Source organism: Zalophus californianus, chromosome 2 (genome assembly GCF_009762305.2).
Source record: "Zalophus californianus isolate mZalCal1 chromosome 2, mZalCal1.pri.v2, whole genome shotgun sequence".
Taxonomy (NCBI): Eukaryota; Metazoa; Chordata; class Mammalia; order Carnivora; family Otariidae; genus Zalophus; species Zalophus californianus.
In genome coordinates, this window is record NC_045596.1 from 89,297,039 (window position 1) to 89,322,574 (window position 25,536).

General features: G+C 37.6%; 1 protein-coding gene across 10 annotated transcripts in view; it reads right to left on the reverse strand.

The window, feature by feature from the left end:
- Window positions 1–2,792: 2,792 nt before the first annotated feature.
- Window positions 2,793–25,536, reverse strand: part of COL25A1 (collagen type XXV alpha 1 chain) — a 461,773-nt gene continuing 439,029 nt past the window's right edge. For 5 of the 10 annotated variants that reach the window (XM_027599864.2, XM_027599867.2, XM_027599871.2 and 2 more), the window contains 6 exons: window positions 20,755–20,808; window positions 19,232–19,258; window positions 18,283–18,336; window positions 13,930–14,007; window positions 12,047–12,085; window positions 2,793–8,039 (listed from right to left, as the gene is read on the reverse strand). In XM_027599864.2, the coding sequence (XP_027455665.1) occupies window positions 8,037–8,039; window positions 12,047–12,085; window positions 13,930–14,007; window positions 18,283–18,336; window positions 19,232–19,258; window positions 20,755–20,808 (255 nt within the window). In that variant the 3' untranslated portion in view covers window positions 2,793–8,036. The remainder of the gene's footprint in view (window positions 8,040–12,046; window positions 12,086–13,929; window positions 14,008–18,282; window positions 18,337–19,231; window positions 19,259–20,754; window positions 20,809–25,536) is intronic. The other 5 variants (XM_027599874.2, XM_027599873.2, XM_027599865.2 and 2 more) reach the window with 3 other exon arrangements.

The following is a 25,536-nucleotide window of genomic DNA, read 5'->3' on the forward strand; positions in this document are numbered from 1 at the left end:
AATGATTCACAACAAAAGGAAGGTTGCGACCCTCATATTAATGCCACCAACATTCCATTAAGATAGACTAGACTAACAGTCCTTCTCAAAGAGTGGACCCTGGACCAAAAGCATTATCACTACCGAGGACATTGTTAGAAATATAAATTCTGAAGTCCAGTGTCAGACCTATTGATTCAGAAACTCAGGGGGCGGGGCCAGCAATGTGTGTTTTCAGAAACTTTCCAGGGGAGTATGATGAATGCTGAAGTTTGAGAGTTCCTGAACTAGATCTAGCTTTCTAATATGGAGAGGCAATGGAAAGATAAGAAACACAAATTGAGAGAAAGAAGACTTAGAAGGTAAACATTTGATATTTAAATGACAAACCAAGCGTACCACACAGAAGTTCACATAGTCCCATAACAAAACCATGGTTCCCAGCTTCACTGCCTGCTCCTCAACCCTCAGCAATCATGTGTTTGCTGCTGTTTGCTCCTAATCTCCGGAGAGGTTATTCAAATCCTCTCCACTTTAAACTTTGAATCCTTCCTAGCCACTTATTAGATGACACTGAACCTACTTCATACATATTTTTAATTTACACTTGAAAAAGATTTTTTCTTTGTTTTAAGAATCTTTAGTTTAAGAACTACTTGGAATGCTAAGAATTCGCTGTGTGGACTGCTTTACTCAATGTGTATATTGATAAAATTGGTAAGTCCGAGTGAGTTTTGTTGTTGTTGCAACTTTTGTCATTCATTTAAAAATATTTATCGGGGGGGTCCCTGGGTGGCCCAGTCGGTTACGTGTCTGACTCTTGATCTCAGCTCAGGTCTTGACCTCAGGGTCATGAGTTTTGAGCCCTGCATTGGGCTCCACATTGGGTGTGGAGCCTACTTAAAAAAATTTTTTTTTTGGGGGAACCTCCTATGAGTTGGGTTCATGTTTGGCTCACCATCTAGTGGAGGAGACAGACAAACATATACTTATTAACAATTGGATATGTGGTTTAACAGTGACAAGTAAAATTATTGGAGCAGAGAGGATGGAGCATCTAAAGTTGGCAGGAAGGGGTTTTTAGTAAGTTGATGTGTGTATTGAGTGTTGGAAGAGCAAGAGTCTTTTAGATGGATAGTGGGGATGGGAAGGAAGACAATTTCTGGCCTAGGGAGCAGCCAAAGGGATCTTCAAATAGTTTAAGATGGAAAACCTTTGGGTGAGAGTTTCTGACCAGCAAGACATGATGTTATAAAGTGAGGTAGAGCGTGAGCCCAAAAGGCTCTTGTTGTATACCAAAGTAAGTATCTGCATGATAATGGGGGACTACTGGAAGATTTTAAGCAAGCAAATGGCATGATTAATATTCTCCTGAAGAGCTGTTCTCAGTGAAGTTGGTTTTTGGCACGTACACTTGGCTTACATTGAGGAACATTATAAAAATCTGCTGTTATGTTCATTATAGGGATGCCCTAAAAGACAGGATTTTGTATAAGAAATCTCACATAAGTAATTTCTTACCAATCAGCTTTGATTCTTTGAGAAAGTACTGTGGTATATTTTCACTTTATGGATGATGTAAACATGTTACTGATTTATTTCTTTTTTTCCATGAACACTGTGAAGCTCAGAGCCATAAAATTTTAAACCTTCTATCTTTTCATCACAACTTTCTTTGTGATCTTGAACTTGGTTTAGACATAGTTTTCTTGGTTATTTTTAAACTTACATATTTTACTTTATAAGCATTCTTTTAATTTGCCTCAAATTCTATGTGAAATGAAATGGGAGGATGAACTCACAAGTAAATAAGACATGGCCATATTTGCTTTCTTTGAATCATCACCTTCAGGGTGTTACAGAGTTTGAGGTGGAGAGGAGGTGGTTATTAGAGGCAGGGAGGCCAACTAGAGGCTTTTCTAAAAGTCCAAGGGAAAAATGGGGGGAGGGGAGATGAACCAAGGCAATAGTAATGGGGATAAAAAAAGGGGGAAGCGGATCTGAGAGACATTTAGGAGGTAGAATTGAAGAGATTGGTAATGGACTAGATGCTATGTGAGGGAACGGGTCGGTGACAAGAAGTAGGCAGTGTCCAGAATGATTCGGAAGTTTCTACCATGTTTGCTTAGATGGCAGGTGGGGATCATATGTTCACTCTAATATTAAGTCTGGAAGAGAACCAGGTGTGTAGGTGAAGGTGATAAGCTATGTGGGTACATGCCCATCACAGTTGGTCTGGAAGTTGGAAGGAAATCTGTGATGGAGATAAAAACTTGGATTTCATGGGAATGAACAGGCTTTCCTAGAGTGTGTCAGAGAAGAGCAAAAGCAAAGAAAGGATGCAGGTCAGAGTTCTGAGGGTCACGATTTAACAAGCAGGGAGAGGAGGTAGAACTGGCAAAGGAAAATGAGGAAGAAAAACAGGAGGAAATGACGAGGAGAGGGACATGGGGACTAAAGAGAAGGGTGTTTAAGAGGATAGCTTGGACAACTACATCTGGTGGTGCTGGTGAGGGCAGGAAAGGCAAGGACTGGGAAGTATGCTCTTTTACTCAGGACTGGGAAACAACTGGTGATTTTAGTGGAGGCACTCAGTCATTCATTATTCAATACATTTAAGTGATTACTATGTACTGCATTTTACTCACACAATGATTGATTCGATGTGGTAGAGCTAAGAGTCAGTTGGTATATGGAATCTTAATTCACCAAAATGGAGAATCCTGGGGAAAAAAGTGAGTTTTGAAGGGAAGCCCGACCTAGAGGCATAACCTAATAAACAGAAAGTGCTAGTTGTTGTTGTTGTTGTTTTTAATAGAAAATCACCATAGCTAGTTATGCGCACTAAGCTGAATGGTGACATTACAGTATGGTAGAAGAATAGAACAAAATTTTTTATGGACTGTGTTTAAATCAGAGAAAACAGGTCCAGGTGTTCATGAACATTAATAAAGCTTTATAACAATACAATTCATTACCATAGTTTGGATTAATATTGTAATAATTACACACTTTTTACATTATGAAAATAAGTCATAAATAGTGTAAAAATAATTCTGAAGATCAACTTCTCACAAACTAGGAACCCTGAAAACAAGTTAAAAAAGCAAATAAAAACAAATTAGAAACTGAACACAATGCAATTATCTCCAAACTGCACATCAAAAACCGCACATGTCTTTTGATTCAGCACTGTCAGCTGGAGAAATTATAACAAAATTGAAATAAGAAGTCAAACAGGGAGAATTCAATCTTTCAATTATGTACACTATTGAGAAAATCAGGTTTGTGCCATATTTACAGTGATAAGACACAACACATTCTTAGAATAATCAATTACATGAGACTGGCCCACAAAACGTTAAGAAAAATATGCAGTGTAATGTTTGCCAAAATATTTTTTTTTGCATTTTCCTCTTATTTTGTATTTATGTGATTTTTTGGCAATATAAAAATAGCTGCACGTAGAGATGAACTTTAAAATGTAAAAAATACAAATAAAAATATAATATTTTCTAATGGAAAATCAGATACATACATCTTTTTAAAATGTTATTAAGTTGCATGAAACATTTACAACAGTATAAAGAATATTCACATAAATGTCAACAATAGGTAAGACATTCGTTTGTGAATCCAATTTATTAATATTTCTGAAATACGTGAGAATATCTACCACATTTTGAGAAATGTTGGTAATTTATTGATAAATCAAACATAACAGGTCAGGTTGCAAAAGTCTTCCTATTCCCCAAAGGACAGTTCTGTCAATAAAGCAGCATAGGGAATCTTATGCATTAAACACATTTAAAAAATCAGAAATGCCATTAAAATGTTTCAATATTGGATTAGCAAAACAAAATCCACCAAAAGTTTAAGTTGGAAGCTTATCTCTGCTAATGGCATAAAGTAAACCTAGCCAATATGAAGATATATCCACAAAGTGGGAAAAAGTAGGGATGGAAGGTCCTTACATTTTAAAATAATTTTAGGTATGTTAATTCCACTAGAAATGATTTTTTAATTGCCAGAATCACATGTGCTTGTTCTTAATTATTATTTTTGAGAACACAAGATTAGATTGCTATGGATTTGATTTTTCAGAGATAGCAGAGGTTTTTTTGTTTGTTTTGGTAGAAATTTAAAAAGTTCACTTTAGTAACATTAATTATTAGTGTAACTTGGTTATGAAGACATAGAGAAAAACACGATTTCAAATATCAATCTCTGCATGTTCCTATGATTGCTTATTAGAAGATTAAAACACTGCCCACCATTCAAGCATAACTTATTTCTGGGTAAGATAATATATAGTGGCAAAAAAAAAAGGATGAAAAGCAGTATTAGCTTTTTATGGTACAATAGTAACATAAAAAAAGCTTGGAAAATTAAGCACATTTTTTAAGTGATAAAAACATAAGATACCGGACAATTTTTCCATAGGTCTTGAACGCTGTTTTGAGCATTTTCCAAACTAGCAGATATATGTATGCGTTGTAGATAGAGGACCTGTAACGTGAACTATGGATGCATATGTTCTTGCTGTCCCATCAGAACATCATGCACAGAAAGTAAATTCAAGAACAGAATTTTTTGTTTTTGGTAGACATCCTAGATATTCTTATGTTTTCTATAAAATCAAACAAGAAAGAAAAATCCTCCAAGACAGCTTCTCATAAGGAAAATGAAAGCTAGAAAAAAAATTGGGGCATATTTGTGTGTCAGGTACTCTATGAATGTGTTAGACTTCTCTAACATTGGTTTTGTCAGACTTAATCAAATGAAATAAGCTAAAATATGAGGAAGAAAGTTGATAAAGGCATATGGTACATGAAATGAACATGAAATAAAAGGATCCATGATCCAAGTAAACACACATCATCTATAGGTACACTGTTTTGTTTTACATTAGGAAAGACTGGTCATTGAACCATATTACAGCAAATTCATGAACTTTAAAAATAAAATCACACACTAACAGTTTAGGAATGCTATTAAACAGAAAAATGAAATTATCCATAGTAGAATTGCATTGTTCATAAAGAAAAAAAAATGCATTAGCACCAACATGAATGGAAAACAATTTCAAAGCTAAAACACATACCAATTTGGCATCCTTAAAGGATGCTTATCAGAAATAGAAGTAGCTCTTGACTTACTTCCAATGTATCGTTCATGTATTTTTTTCTCAATCCTCTACCCAATAATACAAATTAAGGGTTGAAATCTTGAAGAAAAATAGATATCTGCCAACACATATATCAGCAGACATACGTTATTAGTTCATTCAGCAATTATTTGAGGATTCTCTATATTGATGACAAAATAGATGGCTGGAAATATTTTAGTAACCAAAAGTTTAAGATTATCCATGGTGGTTAAGACCTAATAATTCCACAAAACAAGGAGAAGTACTATCATCTGTTTTTCCCAAGGAAATAAATGTAACAGGAGTCTACAGCTTCGTTTGCTCATAGAATAAAAATCAATGTTGTCATATCAGTTGTAGAGCAAAAAACCCAGTACACACATAGAACAGAAGAGTATTCTTAAAGGGCTATGTTCAAAAAAATTTTTTTTGTGTGTATAAAGTGTTTCTCTTTGATGTTGAGGTATTTTGTTTTGAAGCTGTGCAAGTTTTCAATAGTGATTCATCTCAATACCTCTTTCTACTAGAGGAGTAGAAAGAAAGATAGAAAGAAATATAGCCACCAGATTTTTCTCAAGACATTGCTGTTTGTTTTCCTGAAGAGACAGTAGTTCTACCTGCTTTGGTTCATGTTTCCAAACCATGTAAGACAAATTGCTTCAGACATTGAACAATACTTTTTCCTAACCACGTGAAACAAGAGATGGTTGGAAAAGGAAGGCCCTCTATCGTTTTAAAAATGCTGAACTGGCTTCAAGTGTGGAATGTTACTAGAAATGTTACCAATTAGATTGATCTAATAATTTGGACATCTTTCCAATCTCAAAAACTTATTAGAAATACAAAGAAGGCATTTTGTATAATTGAACATTTGGTTATACAATATGAAAGAGATCACAAGCATCTTAGGATCTTTGTCTTATAGTCATATCTTAACTGTTGTCACCACAAGCCAGTGATGAGCTAATTTTCCCTCTGGTGGTGGAAATTTATGAATGGAACTAGAAATTTTCCCACAAAATGGCATTAAGTCAGGAGAGAAAGTATATTGTCCTATGGGCTGAAAGAGAGACTACTCCTCATTGATGGTGTTTCTCCTAATGTAACCCTTCCACTCAGAATAAGCATTTCAAAACATATTACCAACTCTTTACTGTGCAAAGAAATGCTCAGTCTAATACAATTAAGTAAGTTTTGAGCAAATAGATGAAAAAATACTCTATGCCAACTATATTTCACAGCTTTCTGACACACAGATTTGGTCTGTGCATAAGACAAACATTTAGAAATGTAAAAAAAGATAAAGAAATCTAAATATGGACAAAACTTAGATCTAAACAGAATGATAAGAAATAGAAAAGAGTTAATACTATCAAATGTGACCAAATCTTGACTTAACTGATGATCACTATGTAAGTTACAGTCATCATATGAAAAAAAAGTCAAAAAGTACTCAAGAAATTGCTTAACTTTGATGCTTTACAATGACTGAACTGAAAGTGGAGTTTCTTTTATAGTCTCTTCAATTATTCAAAACAAGAGAGAAGTTAGTAAAACATCATCTTGACTATTGCTACCAAGTTATTAGGATTTGAAGACTTTAAAAAAATTGTTCTAAACAAATGTGACAAAAACTGAAACAAATCTTTTCTTAATATTCCCCGGGACTAGAAAAGAAAAGCATAAAAAAGGATGAAAAATATCTTTCTGTTTCTAGAACTTTGTAGAAAATGTTCGAAATGCGTTGGATCTTGGAAGGAAGGAGAGCATCAGCTTCAATAGAGGTTGTAGGGTAAGCTCCCCTACAATTTCAGAAGAGGATATTTCAGCCAATCTATTCTCGGGAGTGGTACCCCTTCTCTTTGGTGGGATGTACGCATCCTTTGTCTGCGGGAACAGGGGCTGCCATTCCAAGAATCTCCTATCCAAAAGAAATGCTATATGCCTCTGTCAGTTTCCAAAAGCACCCATATTAACACTTGTTGGAATACAGTTTATTTTTTTTTAAAGTCTGTTGTTCCGGGTGCCCGCCATGTGTAAACCTCTTTCCTACTTGGTCACAGGAGAGACAGTGCAGGATGCCAAACCGGTCCTCTTCCCTTATCTTCACTGTCAAGGGCAGCCCAAGGAAAAATGGTGGCGGCAACCAGCTCAACCCCTTGATATTTCAACCAAGGTGGCCATGTGAGCCCGCAATACTGGAAGCTGGAGGTCTGCAGTTGGGACTGCAACTCCCTCAAAATACAAGACCATTTGTGTGTATGCTCTCCGCCACCTTATCTCTTTTTGGCAATAAGCCATGGTGTAACCCCCTTGAGATGACAAAAGAAATAAAAGCTCAGATGTGATCAAAGGACTCATTAAGCGGCATGCTAGCATCTGAATGACAAGCAGGCTTGGCACACGGTCATGCTTTTTTAGTCAGTTTCAGTGGGTGGTGTGGGCACAAATCAATGCTAACAGTGAAGGTGAGTAGGGATGCGAGGATAAACCCTAAAATCAGTTAGTTAGTATAGTACATTTTCATAGTTTTGAGTCCATATTTGGTCACAATTTCATGTAAACTATTTCATGGCACTTTTTGTCCATGCAATTAACAAGCCCAAAGTCAGAAAAGAGCAAGAACAATCATTCTGTATCACTGATGTGTCCATTTAAATACATATCTTCACATAAGATAAAGAGATACTGATTTATATTTTTTTTGCAGGCTTCTCACTGGTTTCACATATTGCCCAATTTCAGATGTAAGTGGAGAAAAGATGGACATGTGTACTACTGCAAACAGGAAGAAGCAGCTATATGTAAACATATCTCAGACTTGTAAAATCTGCAATTCGATTTTCAACTATAAATATAAAAAGTGGACCCTTATATATACAACTTCATGCTCGGAAGGTTAGATTCATCACTGCAGAAAAACAAACAACAGAAAAGACATACATAGGATTAGTGGTCTAGAATAAAAATTCCAAATTAACATTTATTTTAAGAAAACTGGTAGAACCCTGAATGTTTTTTTTTTTTTTAATTAATAAGCTGAGTGATGTGTGTCCCAAGTATTACTTTTCTAAAACTCCAGGGTGTTATTAAAATTTCCATCCTGGGTTCAACCCACATTTTTCTTTTGCCACTGAGAAGTTTATGGTCTGTTTCTCAGTAATGATTCTGGGAAAGCAGAAAATTAGGATTTTATCACATATGTACCATAATTAAGATACATGTCCTATACTTACATAATCTTCTCCAAACATTAAAAGCCACTGGGGAAGAGGCTGAGGACTCTGCCCTCGGTGGTCCTGTTTACTTCACCCAACCTGACTATAATACTACTCTCCTTTGGCTCTGATTTCCTCTGGCCTTTTGCAAGCCCTGCTCCACGCGGATGGTGTGCACTATAAACCTGCCTGCTCTCAGGTCTTCAAGCTCTACTGGAGGTTCCACGGTGATCTAAGGTACCATAAATCTCTTGTTGCTCGTTTTGAACCTCCATAACTATTAAGGTTTTCCTAGAACTAAAGTTAAGTCTGAGAGAACTGAGGGACAATGATCTTTGAGATATAAACTTATATTGCAGATCTTGGGGACTTGACTTTTACAAAAAAAAAAAAACAACCCAACAAAACAAAACAAAACCCATTGAGAAAAGTAGAATGCCCAGTTCATTAATTAAAAACATTTGTTTTTCTCTCTCCAAGAAGAACAGATGCTATAGCAGGTGGGATTAAGAGGCCAGGTATTTGTGATCTTCGAAGATGGCGTTCACTCAATGTTTCTGCATGTCATGGCAACACCAGAGAATGTGACTATGGAAGTATTCTTTGCCCCAAACTCAAAATTTAAAGAGATGTATTTTTTTGAGTACAGTGTTTTGTAAAAAATCTACAGAATTTTAAAGATTCTCTTTTTTTTCTTCTTCCAGATTTTAAAACTTAACTAAAAAAAAATCTGTCACCTTGCTTTAGGAAGGTTTTGCTGCAAACCTGTCAGCCCTACCTCACAAAATAAAGTTAGTAAAACATTAAAAAATATGAAAAATAAATAAAGGAATCTGATGAATAAAAAATATGAAGCCTATAGGTCTTTTTCCTATTACATAGTTTTTAATCTCTGGATGAGGAGATTACTTTTTTTTTAAGATTTTATTTATTTATTTGAGAGAGAGAGAGGGAGAGAGAGCGAGCACAAGAGTTGGGTGAAGGGCAGAGGGAGAATCAGACTCCCCACTGAGCAGGGAGCCCGACATGGGGCTCCGTTCCAGGACCCTGGGATCACGACCTGAGCTGAAGGCAGACGCTTAACTGACTGAGCCACCCAGGCACCCCCTGAAAGTACTTTCTTAACCATAAATTCTGCCATTTATTCACTGTACAAATTACACTGTGAACTGCTACATCATTATTCTTCAAAATTTAGAAAACAGAACTATATCTAGAAAGAAAAGCCATTTAAACAAACACCAAACAGTTTTGCATGAAAGTATTAGTATTAGAGTATCATGACCAAGGATACTCTCAATTAATCACAGTAATTTACGTTGCTACCACATTCTGAATTTTCAAACATTTACCACTGTGCTCTAGAGGCTAATAACTTTAACAGTGTTTAAAAGGGTAGTCCATGTAAAACAGGACTAACTAAAATATTTGGCTAGCCTTCTTTAAAAAAATATCACTTAAAAAATAATTTGAGATAGCTAAGTTGACCACATAAGAGATTTTAGAACATTTTCTTTTTCTAATTGTTTCTTTCTTCTTCCTCCTCTTCTTTTTCTTCTTCCTCCTCTTCCCCGCCTTCTTCTTCTTCTTCTTTTTTTTTTTTTTTGGAGTGAGGAGGTGTTGGACAAGGTTGAGCACAATGATCTGCATTTGGGTGTGTTGGGGATGTGGTAAGCTGTACTGAAGTTTTCTTATTGAGTTCTTTGTATAAGAAAATGTTAGAGTGGCGCCTGGGTGGCTGAGTTGGTTAAGCATCCAACTCTTGATTTCGGCTCAGGTCATGATCTCAGGGTTGTGAGATCTAGCCCCATATCAGGCTCTGCACTGGGCATGGAGCCTGCCTGAGATTCTTTCTCTCCTGCTCTCCCTCTTTCCCACGTACTCCCTCTCTCTCTCTCTCTCAAAAAAAAAAAAAAAAGTTGTTAAAGAAGTCCTTAATCCTATGTAGAACATAGTGTCTATTCTGTGGAAAAATGAGTTCTTAAAAGGGAAATTTCTGATTTTCTAATGCTATTCATATTACTACTAGGTTTGGCCATTTCATGAACCAAAAAGATGAGTCCTTTGCTTGGTGCCATGATTACTAGGCCCTCACAAAAAGGAAGTGATTTAGAAGCAGCCAATAATTATGTAAACCCAAGTTCTGAGTTATGTCAGAAGGCTGGATAAAGTAAGCCTTTCAACATCTCCCTCTATGTGAAGTGTACCTAGGACTGTATTAAAAAATCATTACAGTATTAGATTACAGGTCAACGGTTAAAGAGTAAATGGTAATTCCAGCTCAGGATGGTATTCAAGATTCTGAAAACAGCGATTCTGAAGGTGAAAGGATACTTTCCTCAGGTGAAGAAGAATATGATGATAGGCCCACCTTCCTGAGAACCCCCTGAGCCCAGCTGTGATTGAGCTAATTCTTTGACAGGCTGAAAGTGAGTATGTGGAGCTGCTAAATATAAATGACACTCCTGACAGAGAAGGTTTTCTTTCCCTGGCCGGGGGTGGGGGTGGGGGGTGGAGGTGAAGTGGGGGGGCAGCTAAGCGGGAGAGTGAGTTACACAGAATCTCCTCACCAACGGAGCTGAGGAGATGAGACACATTGAGGAGAGTCAAGTTTCTCTCCATCTCTCTGCAATCCTGGAGTTCTGTATAGTTTTGCCAATGAGGCATGCCTGTCAAAAGTTACTCAATAAGCCACAAGGCATTAGAGAAAAAAACTTCAAAATGGTCAAAGCAGCATGATACTTCCCCCTAGCTCATTTTTCCATCTGTGGAGTTCCTTTATCCGTCAGTAGCATATATGCACAGTTCTTTCTGATTAAGTTCTCAAAGTTAGTGTGTAAAGGGTTGGTATTCTTGGACTAGGACAGCACCTACAGGCCTCTTCCCTGCTTCAGGTCCTGCCATTGCTTTCCACCGCCCACTTCTCGTTCTGTTTGGGTCCTAGCTCTTGCCCTTGGAAGTGACTTAACTTCTCTGAACTTCGGTTTCTTCATCGGCATCATTCAGGACAATAATACCCTCTAGGGTTATCATGAGGATTAAGTAAAATGCTATCCCCTGTATGAAAGGGCTCCTCATACAGCCTTTGTCCAGAGAAGGTTTTCTGTGAAGTTCCCTTCCATACTGAACATATACACAGTGACCATGGGTAGCCATATGAAGAGGCTAGAATAAATGGATACCATAAAAAACACCAGCTTAAATATAAACAGATTCTCCTAAATAAATCATCACTGAAGAAAAAAAAAATCATGCTTACACTTTCTGCTTTCTCAGCTTTGTGATTAATATTGACAGGGTTCTACCACGTATTTGCATGTTTGCCTACGTAACTGGGCATAAATAGAAAAAGAACCACAATTAAGAGTAGTTTTAAATAGTAGGAGGACAAGGAGTTTATTATGTAAGCAAACCATTGTCAAGATGCACTGCCCCTTTCCATTCCACAAAAAGGATTAGATAAGGAAGGTTTCCAAGTTAGAGTGTTTGTTAAGAACTATTTTCACTCATCAGTTTAGGAGGAAATCAGCAGTAAATATATTAATCAAAAGATATTCTAGAGACAGAATCTTTTGCTTTTTAATGCCCAAACAACTTTCAGGAATGTCAAATTCAAAAGGTCTATTCTAAATGGAAAAAACCAAGCCAGGGGAAGAGATAGAGGAAGTGCTTCTTTTAGAAATAATTCCATAAAGCCTACCTTTTGCCAACAGCCAGGCATGGGTAATCCATCTGGCCCCTATTTTAAAAAGAAGAGTAAGAATTCTTCAGGCTCCACAAAAGTGAACATACTTCACAATTCACATGCTCACAAGCTTAAAAAATGGATTTCTACCCTTTAGGTGCCTGTAATCATAGGCTTTTTTTTTTTTTTCTAATTATCAAGTCCCAATAGAATATCCAACGTTAGTTAAAAGGAAGAAAATTCAAATGCTTTCTAGTGTGAGAACACATTTTGAAAATACATATAGAAAAAATTACGCCTAATTTTGAAAAAGTAGTTTACAAAGCATAGGGGCCTACCCAGTTCCACCTTTAGATAATAAGTCTGTACTATTCCTCTTAATTTCATTAAAACACATTTCACAATTATCTTTATTAAATAAACAAAAACAACTTCTCTTCCTGGTCACTATGGTCTATGGTTGAATGCATGATAATGATGAATAATCAATGATGAACCATTTCTATCTGAAGTTCATAGCCCTTCACATGCCAGTATCTTTTATTTTTCCATACTAAAAGCCAATATAGTAGAACGCATTTTATTAATTGAATTAAAAGACAGGCAGTCCATCTATATCTTTATAGTAAGATGTTATCTATAGCATTTATCAATTTTTTAATTAAAAAGTCTTTAGAAGTCGGTTAACCAATTCTGATTCAACAAAGGATTCTTAAAACATCGCACAATTTACTTTCATTTAAAGTGCAAGCACTCTTCAGATACAAATGATAGAAATAAGGCAGGAAGACTCGATATATTATGAGGCATGCTTGTGTTTTCCTCTAACAAAATGATTGTAAGGTATTATTTACTACTAATGACAAGCAAATAAGACTCATATTGAGATTTTTTAATTATAATTATTTACCAAATACATTTTTTCCTATAAATATAATCTCTTAAAAGGCTTAAGAAATATAACTGGTCTTTAAAGAATCATGCTTAGCACTGAAGAATAATATAAGAACATGCAGACCAAGTATAACAATCAAGAAGTATAAAACAACTCTAAAGTTTTCTTTTATACCTCAGAAAATATGAATATACTTTCTTTTTAAATGTAAAAAAAACCCCACTTTGAAATAGCTTTATATTTGGGAAAAACTTGGTAATGCCAGATTGGTACAAGGAGAGGGTCACCCAGTAGAATTTTAGATTTTAGTATAAGGAGGATTTTGAGTTCATGCCAATGGGGATAGGGGAGTTCTGTCTACTTTGGGAAAGTGAGTTTCAAAAGGAGAGACCATTACACTGAAAAGGTTATGTGACAAAGAAGAGGGTTGGGCTGCAGACTATCACCATCTTTAGAAGCTCAGGGAAGTTTGGTTTCCTTCCCTATGGTCTCTTAACAGCATTCCCTTGAACTGGTTAACTCTTGACCACAGAAGCTTAACTCTGTCGGTCTGGCCTTATTTACGGCCTGACAGAAATGTAGTGGAAGAGGCAAAAATGTCTTTATTTCTTTCAGAGAAAAAGGAAAAAAAAAAAAAAAGAGCTAAATTTAGGGATAGAACCCAAAGTCATGGCCTAGTAGTCCCTTTACATATAAGATTTTTACATCATTTGAATGTATTCTTTCAATATTTTTGGAGTAGGTTAATATTCCCCAGAATGCAGACATGGCAGTCGGGTCAGTTGTGAGGACAATGTCAGGAGGTTAATTTGCAGTCTTTGACGGAAAGGCGAGCTTGCTCTCTTCACTCTGCAGAGATGCTGAAGGAGCTGTTCATGCACATGCATGTAGTGTGTTTATCATGTAAAGCTTGTTCCAGAAGTACCACTTTACATTGATAGAGATGAATATGTAATAAACAAAGGAATTGCATGCAGGGTGGTAGGAAAGAGAAATACTGTACCAATTGGCAAGGGGCATCCAGCCCATCCAGGCCAGGCTGGCCTGGCTCCCCTTTTTCCCCCTTAACGCCACGGAATCCCTGTTTGTAAAGATTAACTCATAATGTTACTAACACAAGAAATCACTTAAGCACAAATTCTGCTAAAGAGATAACTACAAAACCAAAAGGCTGGGAGAGGAGCAACTCTGAAGGACAAAGTAACATCCACTGAAGCTGGATGGAAAAAGAGCTCGACCTATCCCTGTAATCAAGGCTTCTCTGGGAACAGTGACTTTGTCTTTTGAATGGTGTGGAATAGCACAAATTCGTCTTCAGATGCTATAGTCACATTCCAGTTGCACGTCAATATCTGAGTGCTAAGAAACCAAACAGAGCTGGTGGCCAGAAACGAGGCATGGAATATACCGGGATAGCCCGAGATAGATGCGTGTGGTCCCTTGAAGCCTCTGTTAAACGCCCCCAATCAGAACCCCTGCTGTTACGCGTCCCTCCAACTTGCTCTTCTCCCAGTTTATTCCTTCACACATGACATCTGGAGACAGAGTTCCATGAGTCAGACATACCAACGGGCAAGGTGCATCTAATCCAGGAGCACCCTGTTCTCCTTTCTCCCCTTTAGGCCCCTTTTTGCCTTTCTTTCCCTTTTCCCCCTGTGGATATAAGGGTTTAAATAAAAGACAGGTTTTATTTGGGGGGGGGAATAATGGCGATTCAAAAGATGGTTTAGCCAATAAACGTCTGGAAGGGCATTTACCACTGTTTTCTGGTTTAGGTAAGGCACGATACTGTAAAAGATAACCTAGACTTTCAGAGTGACAATGGATTCTGGGCAGGGATAGGTGCGGTTTTACTTAAGATACTCAACAAGATGAAAGAAGGAGATTTGAAAAGCCAACACATCAAGTGCTGACTTAGACCCCAGCGCCCTAGTCTTGGTGAATGAGATGTTTCCGCCGCAGATCTGGCGAGGATGACGGATACCAACTGTATGGGAGCCAGCCGGTGGCAGGTCAGATTCAGAGGAATAATGAATACTTCACCCAATTCTCAATACTGTCAGCTTACTTTTTTTTTTTTCTAATTCTATAACAGATGAAAGCTACACTGAGCCAGACAAAAAGACAGAATATTAACAGCTTCTCTCTTTTGGAAATGTATCCAATTTTATGACATTATTTTTTGTAGCTCTCATTAAAAAAAATATTCAGTATATTGAAATATGCTTCTCTTTCTTTTAACTTTTTTTAGGAAACTAAAAGCAAATACTTTCTTTATTAAGTCAGGTAAACAAATTTTAAAAGTGCTAATACTTCTCAGCAATGCCAGTTGGAGAAACGGACTTATTTATAAATCGAGGGATTTTCTTTAATTCACTCTTACAGATATCATGCCAGGTGTTCACAATGGTAAATGGGTTTCCAGCTTACTCACAATGTAACAAAAGCCAAAAAAAAAAAAAAATTCTGTTCAAGAGAGGAAAAGCAGTTTGGACTCAGTTGAGCTAATACTAAAAATGAGGTAGGCAGGATAATTACATAGTGGGAATGTAGCCATGGAAATTAGTATTTAGGAATCAAGGTAAAGGTTGTGGAAATCTGCATGGATCATGGGAATGGAGGAATTAAGGAAAGGAGGCAAAAGGAGGAGAAGGAAGGAATGCATCTCAGCTGTTTCTTATTAACATAAATATCTCTGCATATTTATAGACAAGAAGTTGGTGCTGTACAGAATACAAAATACTGTGCAATACATATTTAAATTAGTGTATTCATTCCGCACTCAGGAAGGCAGTTACAATAAAAGTGAATAATTTCAGAAGCGAAACAACATGAATATTCAAAGACATATACATAAGATATATATGAGATAAGCATTCAAATTAGTGCATTCATTCTGACTGTGTGAGTGAAAGCTCCTCATTTGTCTCCTGTGTGCCAAAAAGATTGCATCAGAAGGCTCAGAATCAAAAACACTTGGGTTTCTTGAATACTGGGGAAAGAGAGAAATTCTGTGTTGTTTAGTTTATCATGATCAAAGACGAAGACCTGAGAATCCAGGGTGAAATGAGAGCAGGTGTGACAGGAAGTAAGCCGGGAGGATCGTTCAGGACTAAGTTGCTCACTCATGCAAGATCAGTCAACATCCTCAGCAAATAACTTCAATGTCACGACGTAAAATTGTTTTAAACTTGGTTGGGTGAGCTTTTCCCTCCCAGGAGGCAGGGGACTCTTCTTCACATAGTGAGACAGGTGTGTTGGGTATTGATAATTTAGAATTCAATTCATTATTTGGTAAACCAACTGAAATTAATCACTCCCCAGAAAAGTGTTGTCATATGAATGTTGACTCTAACAGGCTACAGGAATCATTTTTCAGTAATATGTTAGCGGACCTCAAGCTTTATGGAAAACCGACACTATTATACAAAGAATAATGAATCAGCATTATTATGAACCAACATAATTTTGTAAGTTAGTGATTCCCTATGCAACACAAAACTATCTGCCCTGAGCACATGAGGGCTATTGCTAATTTTTATTTCCCATGTCGAAGAATGATATACATAAAGTGTTCCCATTTGAATCCAATTTTCCTAAATATAAAATTTCTAATCATGGAATCTGAAATATGGGAATATTTTTGTATGAGTTATTAACATTATTCTGAGGATTAAATTTATAGCTTTGTGTTTTGATAAGTTACAATACTGGTAATTTCTTCTTTGTTTGAAAGATCATTAAAATGAGTATCCCCATAATGGTGACATACTTCTGAGTGAATAAGATTTTAGACTCATACAACCCATTAAATAAACATAAAATAAATGTCTCTACTCTTTAAAGCACCTCGACCTTGGGCTAAAAGCTTGCATGCACAATTTATCTCAAATCAAAACATGCATATTTTATAGTTAGCATTTATAATTCAGAGTAAAGGAATCTTTTTTTTTTTTTTTATGTTTCAGTTTCTTTGTCTGTGAAATGGAGACAATAACAGCACCAATCTCAGGGCGGGGGTTGTTACGAGGATTAAGAGACTTAGCGTATGTAAAGCTTTTGGGGAAACATATAGTAAGTGTTCAATAAATGTGATGATATTGATAATGATGATGATCTTGCTTTTACATAACTATGACAGGAGCTCTCTTACCAGTGGGAAGCCAGGTAATGTCTAAAGCCTAAGGAACACACAGCAGGCCTAATACCCTTCTTTCTTTGACAATTCTAATTTGGCCTTGCTTTTCAACAGCAATCAACTTCATGGTTAGAGAGAATTTATAGGGTTTTGAAAACTGTTAAGTACAGTTTTCAGAAAGACATAAATTAATCTGAGAAACAGAACTGGTTTAAATTGGAAGTGGGAAGGTACAATTTCAGCCACTTTTACTTCTTTTGCTGTGTCCAGTGTAAACAATTACTATTCAAGGACCCAAGCAAAGGGGAGAGGAAAGGAAGAAATGATTTCAAAAATCCATTATCCAAATTTTGCTTTCAGACATAAAACCAATTTGCCTGATATTGGCTGCTATATACGCTGGGGCCGGTGGTCCCGAGATAGAACCTGAACACCAGCCTCATAAAATACACTAATATCTTCATTTAAAAATACCTCCAGCATCTGAAAGTGGCAAGTCCTAGTCTCTGATAAACTCACTGGGGTTTATCAGTCACACTGCTTGCCCTCCATTTTCCAATAAAAAAATCAGGATACAGGACACGTCTACTAACTCTGTACTGGAATGCTGTGCATAAAAATGAGATGCTGGCTTTACAGGGTTAGGTGAGCTCTGCCAGAAGACTCTTGCAGAGGGCGCCTGGGTGGCTCAGTCGTTGGGCGTCTGCCTTCGGCTCGGGTCATGATCCCAGGTCCTGGGATCGAGTCCCACATCGGGCTCCCTGCTCAGCGGGAGGCCTGCTTCTCCCTCTCCCACTCCCCCTGCTTGTGTTCCTGCTCTCACTGTCTCTCTCTGTCAAATAAATAAATAAAATCTTTAAAAAAAAAAAAAAAAAAAAAGAAGACTCTTGCAGATTTGTGCTATTTAAGTTTACTTTGATGTAATAAATGCCTTTTTATTTCACCTTCAAGAATCCCTGGACATTACATCTTTCAATAAATTGGTGTCAGGTAAGCCTGCCAATTTTTTTCTTCTATGCTAGACTGTGCCCTTATTTCTAGCACTGTAGCCTTCTTCATTCCTCTGTGAAGACCTGGTTTTTTTAGACCAGGCATTGGTGTGTTTTTGGAGCACAGGATGGAGAAAAATTAGATATATGAAAGAATCGCATAGATTGAACAGCAAAGCACACGGCGTGAGAAAAATCAAACAGGCACATGCTAGAATGGAGAGGTCACCTTTTCTCCCTTTTCTCCTACATCACCCTTCTCGCCTCGTGGACCAGGGAAGCCCTAGAGGATAAAAAGCAAACCAAAAAGATCTACTGATGTAACTGTGGCAAAATCACATTAAAAAAATGTAAGATTCCGTGCTCCTGAACACAAATATGAAGAAAAATAGTACCATCAAGAATCTCAAAACCTAGATAGTTAAAGTACCACTTAGGAGTAATAGTTGTCTAACATCTCAATTATCTATATGAAACACATTTCTTGCTTTTTCTCCTAAGATATATATAGTGGAAAGTATATCAGGATCCTAGTTTGAATCCTAGCAAGGACACTGATTTGTGTGGCCTTGGGCAAATCACTTACCTCACAGCATTTTATGCTTGCCCAAAACAGGTGCTCAGTAAAAAGTTAACTATTATTACTTTTGCTTTTATTATTCTTCATATAATAAGGCTGCTATGATATTCACATAATACAGTGATCATTTCAAGAGGCATTTACTTTTGACATTCTCTATTTTTTATAGAATTATGTTATTATAAAACATATAGACACTTTATGCTAAGAGGAAGAAATATTGCATAGCAGCTTTGAGAATAAACATAGTATACCATTCCCGAAGGGTGGCACGTGAAAGATATTTCAATTTTATGCATATTTTTAAATAAGTGGTTCAATTGCTGATGTTCAAGGTGTCCCTAATTTGGGAAAGTATTTTGAAATGCCATTATCAACTGTTGGTTATTAACTTTATACTAGTTATGTGTTTTGCTTTTCTGTTTATCTCATGCAGACACTAGGGGTGTATTTTATATTGTGATCTACACACACAGCAATATATGCTATATGCATAACTATGTGCACAGAAAAAAAAAGTATTTTTGCTATTATTGATGATGGAGACCATCAGCATCTATTATAATAGGAAGATGTTCATTGTACATGTATTACTTACATCAAGACCAGGCTCTCCATCTTTCCCCTGCCAAAGAACCATAGTAGCTACATTAGTGTTCCTAAGTTTCATGAATAGGTTATTGTTATTGTTTTAAGGCTGCCTGCACATGCAACACTAGTATTAGAACAACTACTTCAGAAATGTGAAAAAGAGTCTTTATTGATTGATTAGTAATACAAATTTCTTTCACCAAATCAAGTGAAGTGACCATTAATGCTGCAGTTAAGGGTCATAAAAATTTTTTTATTATAGATTAGTTTACATAGCCTGATATTTCGCTGAAGTTTAATGCTTGGCATCCAACTGATCAATCCAGGAATAAGTTGAAAGCACAAATATCAGTTAGTTGATTTAAAAACATACCAGCACTAATAAAATATGCAAATCAATACTGCTTCAACTTGGTAACTTAGTACTTGGCTCATAAATGAGAAAAGAATGTGAAAACTGTTTATTGTTAAGTATAGTTTTAACTTGGCTAGATGTGTACCTTGTCTATAAATATTGAGGGTGTGTCACAATTTAAAAACTGTTTTTAAGTAAGCTTTGTCAATAAATAATTCCCAGATACAAAGGAGTCACCAGACTGTTGTGCAAGGATTGATAAATTTACCCCTGTGGTGCAGATTATCAGGGCCATGAGCCTATTGTGTCACACAATGGATCCATCCAAAGTTACTGGGAAGTTGCTTTAATTCTGACAATTAGATTTTGAAATCTATTTCAAAATCAGCATCTCTTTCAGCCAGCACTAATCCTGGCTTAAGTTTATTACTCTGGTTCACAAAAACTGTAAAGAATAAAGCATGTGGTAGGCACACAGGGGTTAAAAACCTTAATATACTATATGTGTCTAATGTAGCCCTACCTGGCCCTATCGAATCATTTATAATTACCCCAAAGGGAATGTTCTGAAGCATGCCTGCAGCCTCAATTTGAAAAACTGTGTAACAGAATTTTCAGAAGGCAGGCCACTATCAACATTCTACGTTCTAAAGAGGTCTTGTCATTACAGTGCGTTAGGTCAGAAACATCAAAGTCATTGTAAAAATCAATGTGAGAAATCACCTTTATTAGCAAGATTAGTTTTAGTAGGTAACCTATGAGAACAGATAAAGTCTGAAGAAAGTTGTCTTAAATAAAACTTCCCCACCCACTTTTGGTAGCGACCTTCTGAGGAAGTGCCAATTATGGGGCGTCTAGTCAGATGGTACAGAGAGGGTGTTTCCTGCCAGTGGGAGTCCTGCTTTCAGGTTAGGTCTGTTTATCTTGCGGACAATCTCTGATCCTCTCAAGCTCATGATGTGTGTGTGTGTGTGTGTGTGTGTGTCTGTATGTGAGTGGGAGAATAGATGTGACTGTGACCCATCAAGGACATGGTAACACTGGTGTTGTGGAGAACTAGTGGATGGCTCTTTGCTCCTCTAATGTGATTAGTCTGCCCCACCAGGGAAGGGTTAACCGTGCCAGTGTCAGGTCATCTACGCATGCTGAAGTTGGAGACAAGAGACAGAACTCACAGGCAGACCATAGGGTCCTCTGGGTCCGGGTTCTCCCATAGCTCCTTTTTCACCCTAAAATGAAAGCCATAAAATTCAAATCATATACAAATGCCTATATTGACACACTTTCCCTAATGACCTGTGTATAAAGCCTCCACGTGAGGTACCATGCTATCAAGATTCCAAGGATGCAGGCTCTTCTGGGGTCTCTGTCAGTGATCAGGTAAAAGAAACCCACATTTAGGGGCGCCTGGGTGGCTCAGTTAGTTAAGCGTCTGCCTTCGGCTCAGGTCATGATCCCAGGGTCCTGGGATCGAGTCCCACACGTAAGGCTCCCTGCTCAGCTGGGAGCCTGCTTCTCCCTCTCTCTCTGCAGCTCCCCCTGCTTGTGTTCTCTCTCTCTGTCAAATAAATAAATAAACTCTTTAAAAAAAAAGGGGGGGAAAAGAAACCCACATTTGCATATTCTATCAAATTACCTCTGAAAGAAGGGCAGTAAGAGTGCTGCAGCCCCGCTGTGCAAAGGACTTGCATATTCTGGAGTGCTGTACTTGGGTTTCTTTGGCATTCGTGTGAAACAGTTATTTGTTACTATTTTAAGTTACTACATTTTTAAAATATAAGAATAAAATGTCTTTTTTTCCTATCAAATGTCTCTTCTTTGGCAGCCTCTTCCTTGGCCGCCCTGGCCCTTTACCGAGGTATATTTTACTTTATAGCTTCCCACACCAGCAGACACAGGCGAGTTTTATTCTCTGTTGAGCTCCTCACTAGAATATGCACACTGGGGGCCAGGGCCTCTGGCTTGGCTCCCTCCTGCATCCTCACGGATCACAGTAGTGTCTGGTGCATCAGTAAATATTTGTTGAATTAATCAAGTCAAATCAGTACAATCCTGTACATGTTTTGTTTCCTTTCTGAAAAAGAGAGTTTAAAAACTTTTATGCCTTCTTCTAAATGCCTGAGAAGGTAGGCATATATGACCTTCATCACTTGCTCTCTACGTGCCTATTTAAATAGAGTCTTTTGCTTCAGCTATAACAATATATGTGATAATGATAATCTTGAGGGCTTATAAAGAATAATGTGAGATTGGAGGTCATACCATGAATACAAAATAATTATAATAAAGAGATCTTCTGCATTTCAAGTAATGTTTTCTTCTGCTGCCATCTCCAAAATTAAAGTGTTTGTCAGGATTTGGCATGCAAACTTCAGGAGTAATGGTGATATATACATATATATTTTTTTTAGACACAGAGAGAGAGAGAGAACACAGGCAGGGGGGAGTAGGAGAGGGAGAAGCAGGCTTCCCACGGAGTAGGGAGCCCGATGCGGGGCTCGATTCCAGGACCCTGGGATCGTGACCTGAGCCGAAGGCAGACGCTTAACTGACTGAGCCTCCTAGGCGCCCCAGTAATGGTGATATTTATATGAGTGGCCAAAAAGAAAATGTTACCTTCTTCTACCACACCCTTAAAGTTTAAAGGTTAGCAAATCTTTTTCATGGTTAAAATGCAAACTTCCTCTAGTAGCTGCATGTGCAGATGCAAGTATTATGCTGTGTGTTTCTGTACTCCCGATTCCCGTATGAACAAATTTCAAGTCACTATTCACATTCTTCTCTCTAAACTTAGGGGCTGGTGGGACTAATGAGAACTGTCACCTAGAGGCACATACCATGTAGGGACAGTACTGAAAATAAATATGATAAAAGCCTGTTGAACTTCTACTCATCATTACTTTATGTTTATTACCGAGAGATCAGCAATTCCATTCAGGAAGGTGGCCAGGCTTTGAAATGAAACAGATTTAAATTTGAATTCCACTTTGGCACTTACTGACTCTGTGGTCTTAGGTAACTTTCTTAACCTTTCTATGCCTGAGTTTCATTGGCTGTTAAATAAGAATAATAATACATATTCTGCAAGAATTTTTCTGAAGATTAAATGTGACTGTAAAATATGAAATATGTCACCAAATAATATGTCCCATAAATAGTAGCTATTGTCATTAATATACAATTAGAGGTCTTGTTTTTAACAAAAAGGGTTTGGCAACCCATTCAAATTAAATTTCTTTCAGTTTGATCTGGCTGTGTGATTTATGATGTTTTAAAGATTTTATTTGTTTATTTATTTATTTTAGAGAGAGAGAGAGAGAGCACAGAAGGAGAGGAAGAGGGAAAGAATCTCAAGCAGAATCCATGCTGAGCACAGAGCCCGACGCGGGGCTCGATCTCACGACCCTGAGATTGTGACCTGAGCTGAAACCAAGAGTCAGACGCTCATCCAACTGAGCCACCCAGGTGCCTCTATTTATGATTTCTTAAATGGTGGTGGTGGTGGTGTATATGTGTTCGTGTGCAGGGGAGTGGGCGGTGTAGTAGGAGGTGGGGGGTTTAAAAGGAAAGCTCACATAACCTGAAGTAGGTCTAGTTTGAAAAATCTCCACAGATTTTTTTGATATACCTCTTCCCTTTTTCCTCCTCTGACGGAGTACTTTCAGGTTTATTGTGTTTTTAAAATGAATACACCATGGCTTGTTTGAATTAAGTTGTCAGTAAAACATTTGTCTGTGGAACTGCTCTTATAGAATTGCTCACCCCAAATAATTACTTTTAGGTAATGCCAATTCCATTTCACTTGCCACTGACAGCTTCAGAAGTGGACACATGCCCCGATTCTGGCCAATGGGGTTCTGGGGGAAGTCTGAGGGGAGGCGATGGGGAAGGTTTGCTCGTGCTGCTAAGGAAGAGACACGGGAGAAGATGACGTGTGTTGGTTCTCTGCGGATGCCTCACCGGAGGGGAGGTTTGTAGGGACTGTGACCAGCTTGCGTGATCAGAAGACCAAGCCAGCATGTGGAAAGGGAAGAGAAGCAGAGCCGAGAGTCCCTCCTTTGAATATTTTGTTATATAAAACAACGAATTTCTCTATTGTCCTAGCCATTTTGAGTTGGGATTCTGTCACTTAGAGTCAAAAGCATCCTTGAAAACTTTTAATTTGACTATGAAATATGAAACGAAATAGGGATTTGAATTCTCCTGGATTAAATAATTCTTGAAAAACTTCTGAACCTCTCAAATTTAACACGCTTCACAGAGTTCCGAAGCAGTTAAGGCCAGATGAAGAAATCAGCTCAAGGCAGGGAGACCGTCAGGTCCTTGAAGGGCTCATGCTGTCACTCATGTATTTGACATTACTGAATGACACTGTAGAATGCCTGGTTTCTTTTAGGCCCGTCTCATTTCTTTCAGGCTCTTTAATTTGCATGTCTACACTGAGGAATTCTTCTCCAATGGATTCCTGATTCCTCCCTCTTTAAAACTGGAAACTTTTCCAGGAGAGTCCAGATGGCACCTCAGTCAATTAACTTGGAGAATCACACTCCAGTTTAGCACTTTGGGTGAGGGGCACTTGGAGAGTACTGATACATGATCCGGTTAAGATAGTTAACGTGCTGAGTAAATACAAGTGTAACACTTTACACTGCACACCATTTGACTTGAACTATGTCTTCAAAAATTCTTAGCGACTTCATTTGCTCTCCTGGTTAATTCTGCCCCAGCGCCGAGACCTGATACTCTTGTGACACTGCGGAGCTCGGAAATAGCAGCTGATTTACCAAACGGTAAACCCTCTTGAGCCCCAAAGGCATCCTGCCAAAAGACTACTTGAGATTTGCTGCTCCATTTTTAGTACATGGGCTGGATTTCTTGACACTGCTTGAATGTGTCAGCAGCATGAGGCTCTTCGCTTTTAAATATTTTTAATTAAGATGATCTTCATAAGTCGGTTTGATTTTAGAAATCAATTGCAGATTCAGATAATTTATTCCTTTAGGACTCACCTCTTTCTAGAAGCATTCTTGGATAAAGCCAGACTTCCTCATCATTGTACGTACAGTCTCTGCTATTTGTATTCACTTTGGTCTCATTATCTGGCTATTTCTTGCCGATATTATTTTCCCTCTGCAATTAGATTGTAAACTCTGCTAGGTCAGAGAAAATAGCTGCTTCCTTTACAGTATTGAGTAAATATATATAGTGTAGTAGTAAAAGGTTATGGGATGACGAATGCCAATTATGATGGCCTTATTCAATTCACTGCAGCAAATTAGCAAAGTAGACTACGCAAATGGGAGAAGAGTGCTTCCATTCCACACTAGGAGTACACTGTCGTTTTATAGATCATAAAATGTAATAAATATTTACTGAATGAAGGAACTCATTTTATAGAACACAGAATTATGGAATTGGGATGGATGCCAAAGAAATCACTCTGTGGCCCTCTATTTTTAAAGCAAATTACCCCAGACTGAAGAAACTCTATCTAGTTTTCAAAAGACTGCAGCTCGCACAATGAATCATCCCAACATTTAGAAGCCCTTACTCGTAGGACACTTTCTTTCCGGCCTCTCCTGGATGGTGGGGAAATTGATGACACAATTCTGCTGAGACACAGAAAAAGCTTCCAAGTTTCCCAAAGTGAAGAAAAGAAAAAGTGGGAGAAAAACAGAGAAAGAGGGGAGAAAAGTTCCAGACAGATGACCAGCTGCTGAGGCTGCAATACACCTTTTTGGTGTCAGATATTTATCTTCTGCTCTGAAGGTCTTTTTTGTTTTTGTTTTTGTTTTTGTTTTTTTGGTTTTTTTTCTTCTCCCAAGGATATGGAAACAGGGCCTAGCAACAGGGAGGTTAGTGAAAGGTTTTTGTTCTATAGTGCGCTGAAATTATTTCCTTATGGCTAAAGAAAGGCAGCCTATTCTTTTGCTAAAAAAATAAATAAATAAAGGAGC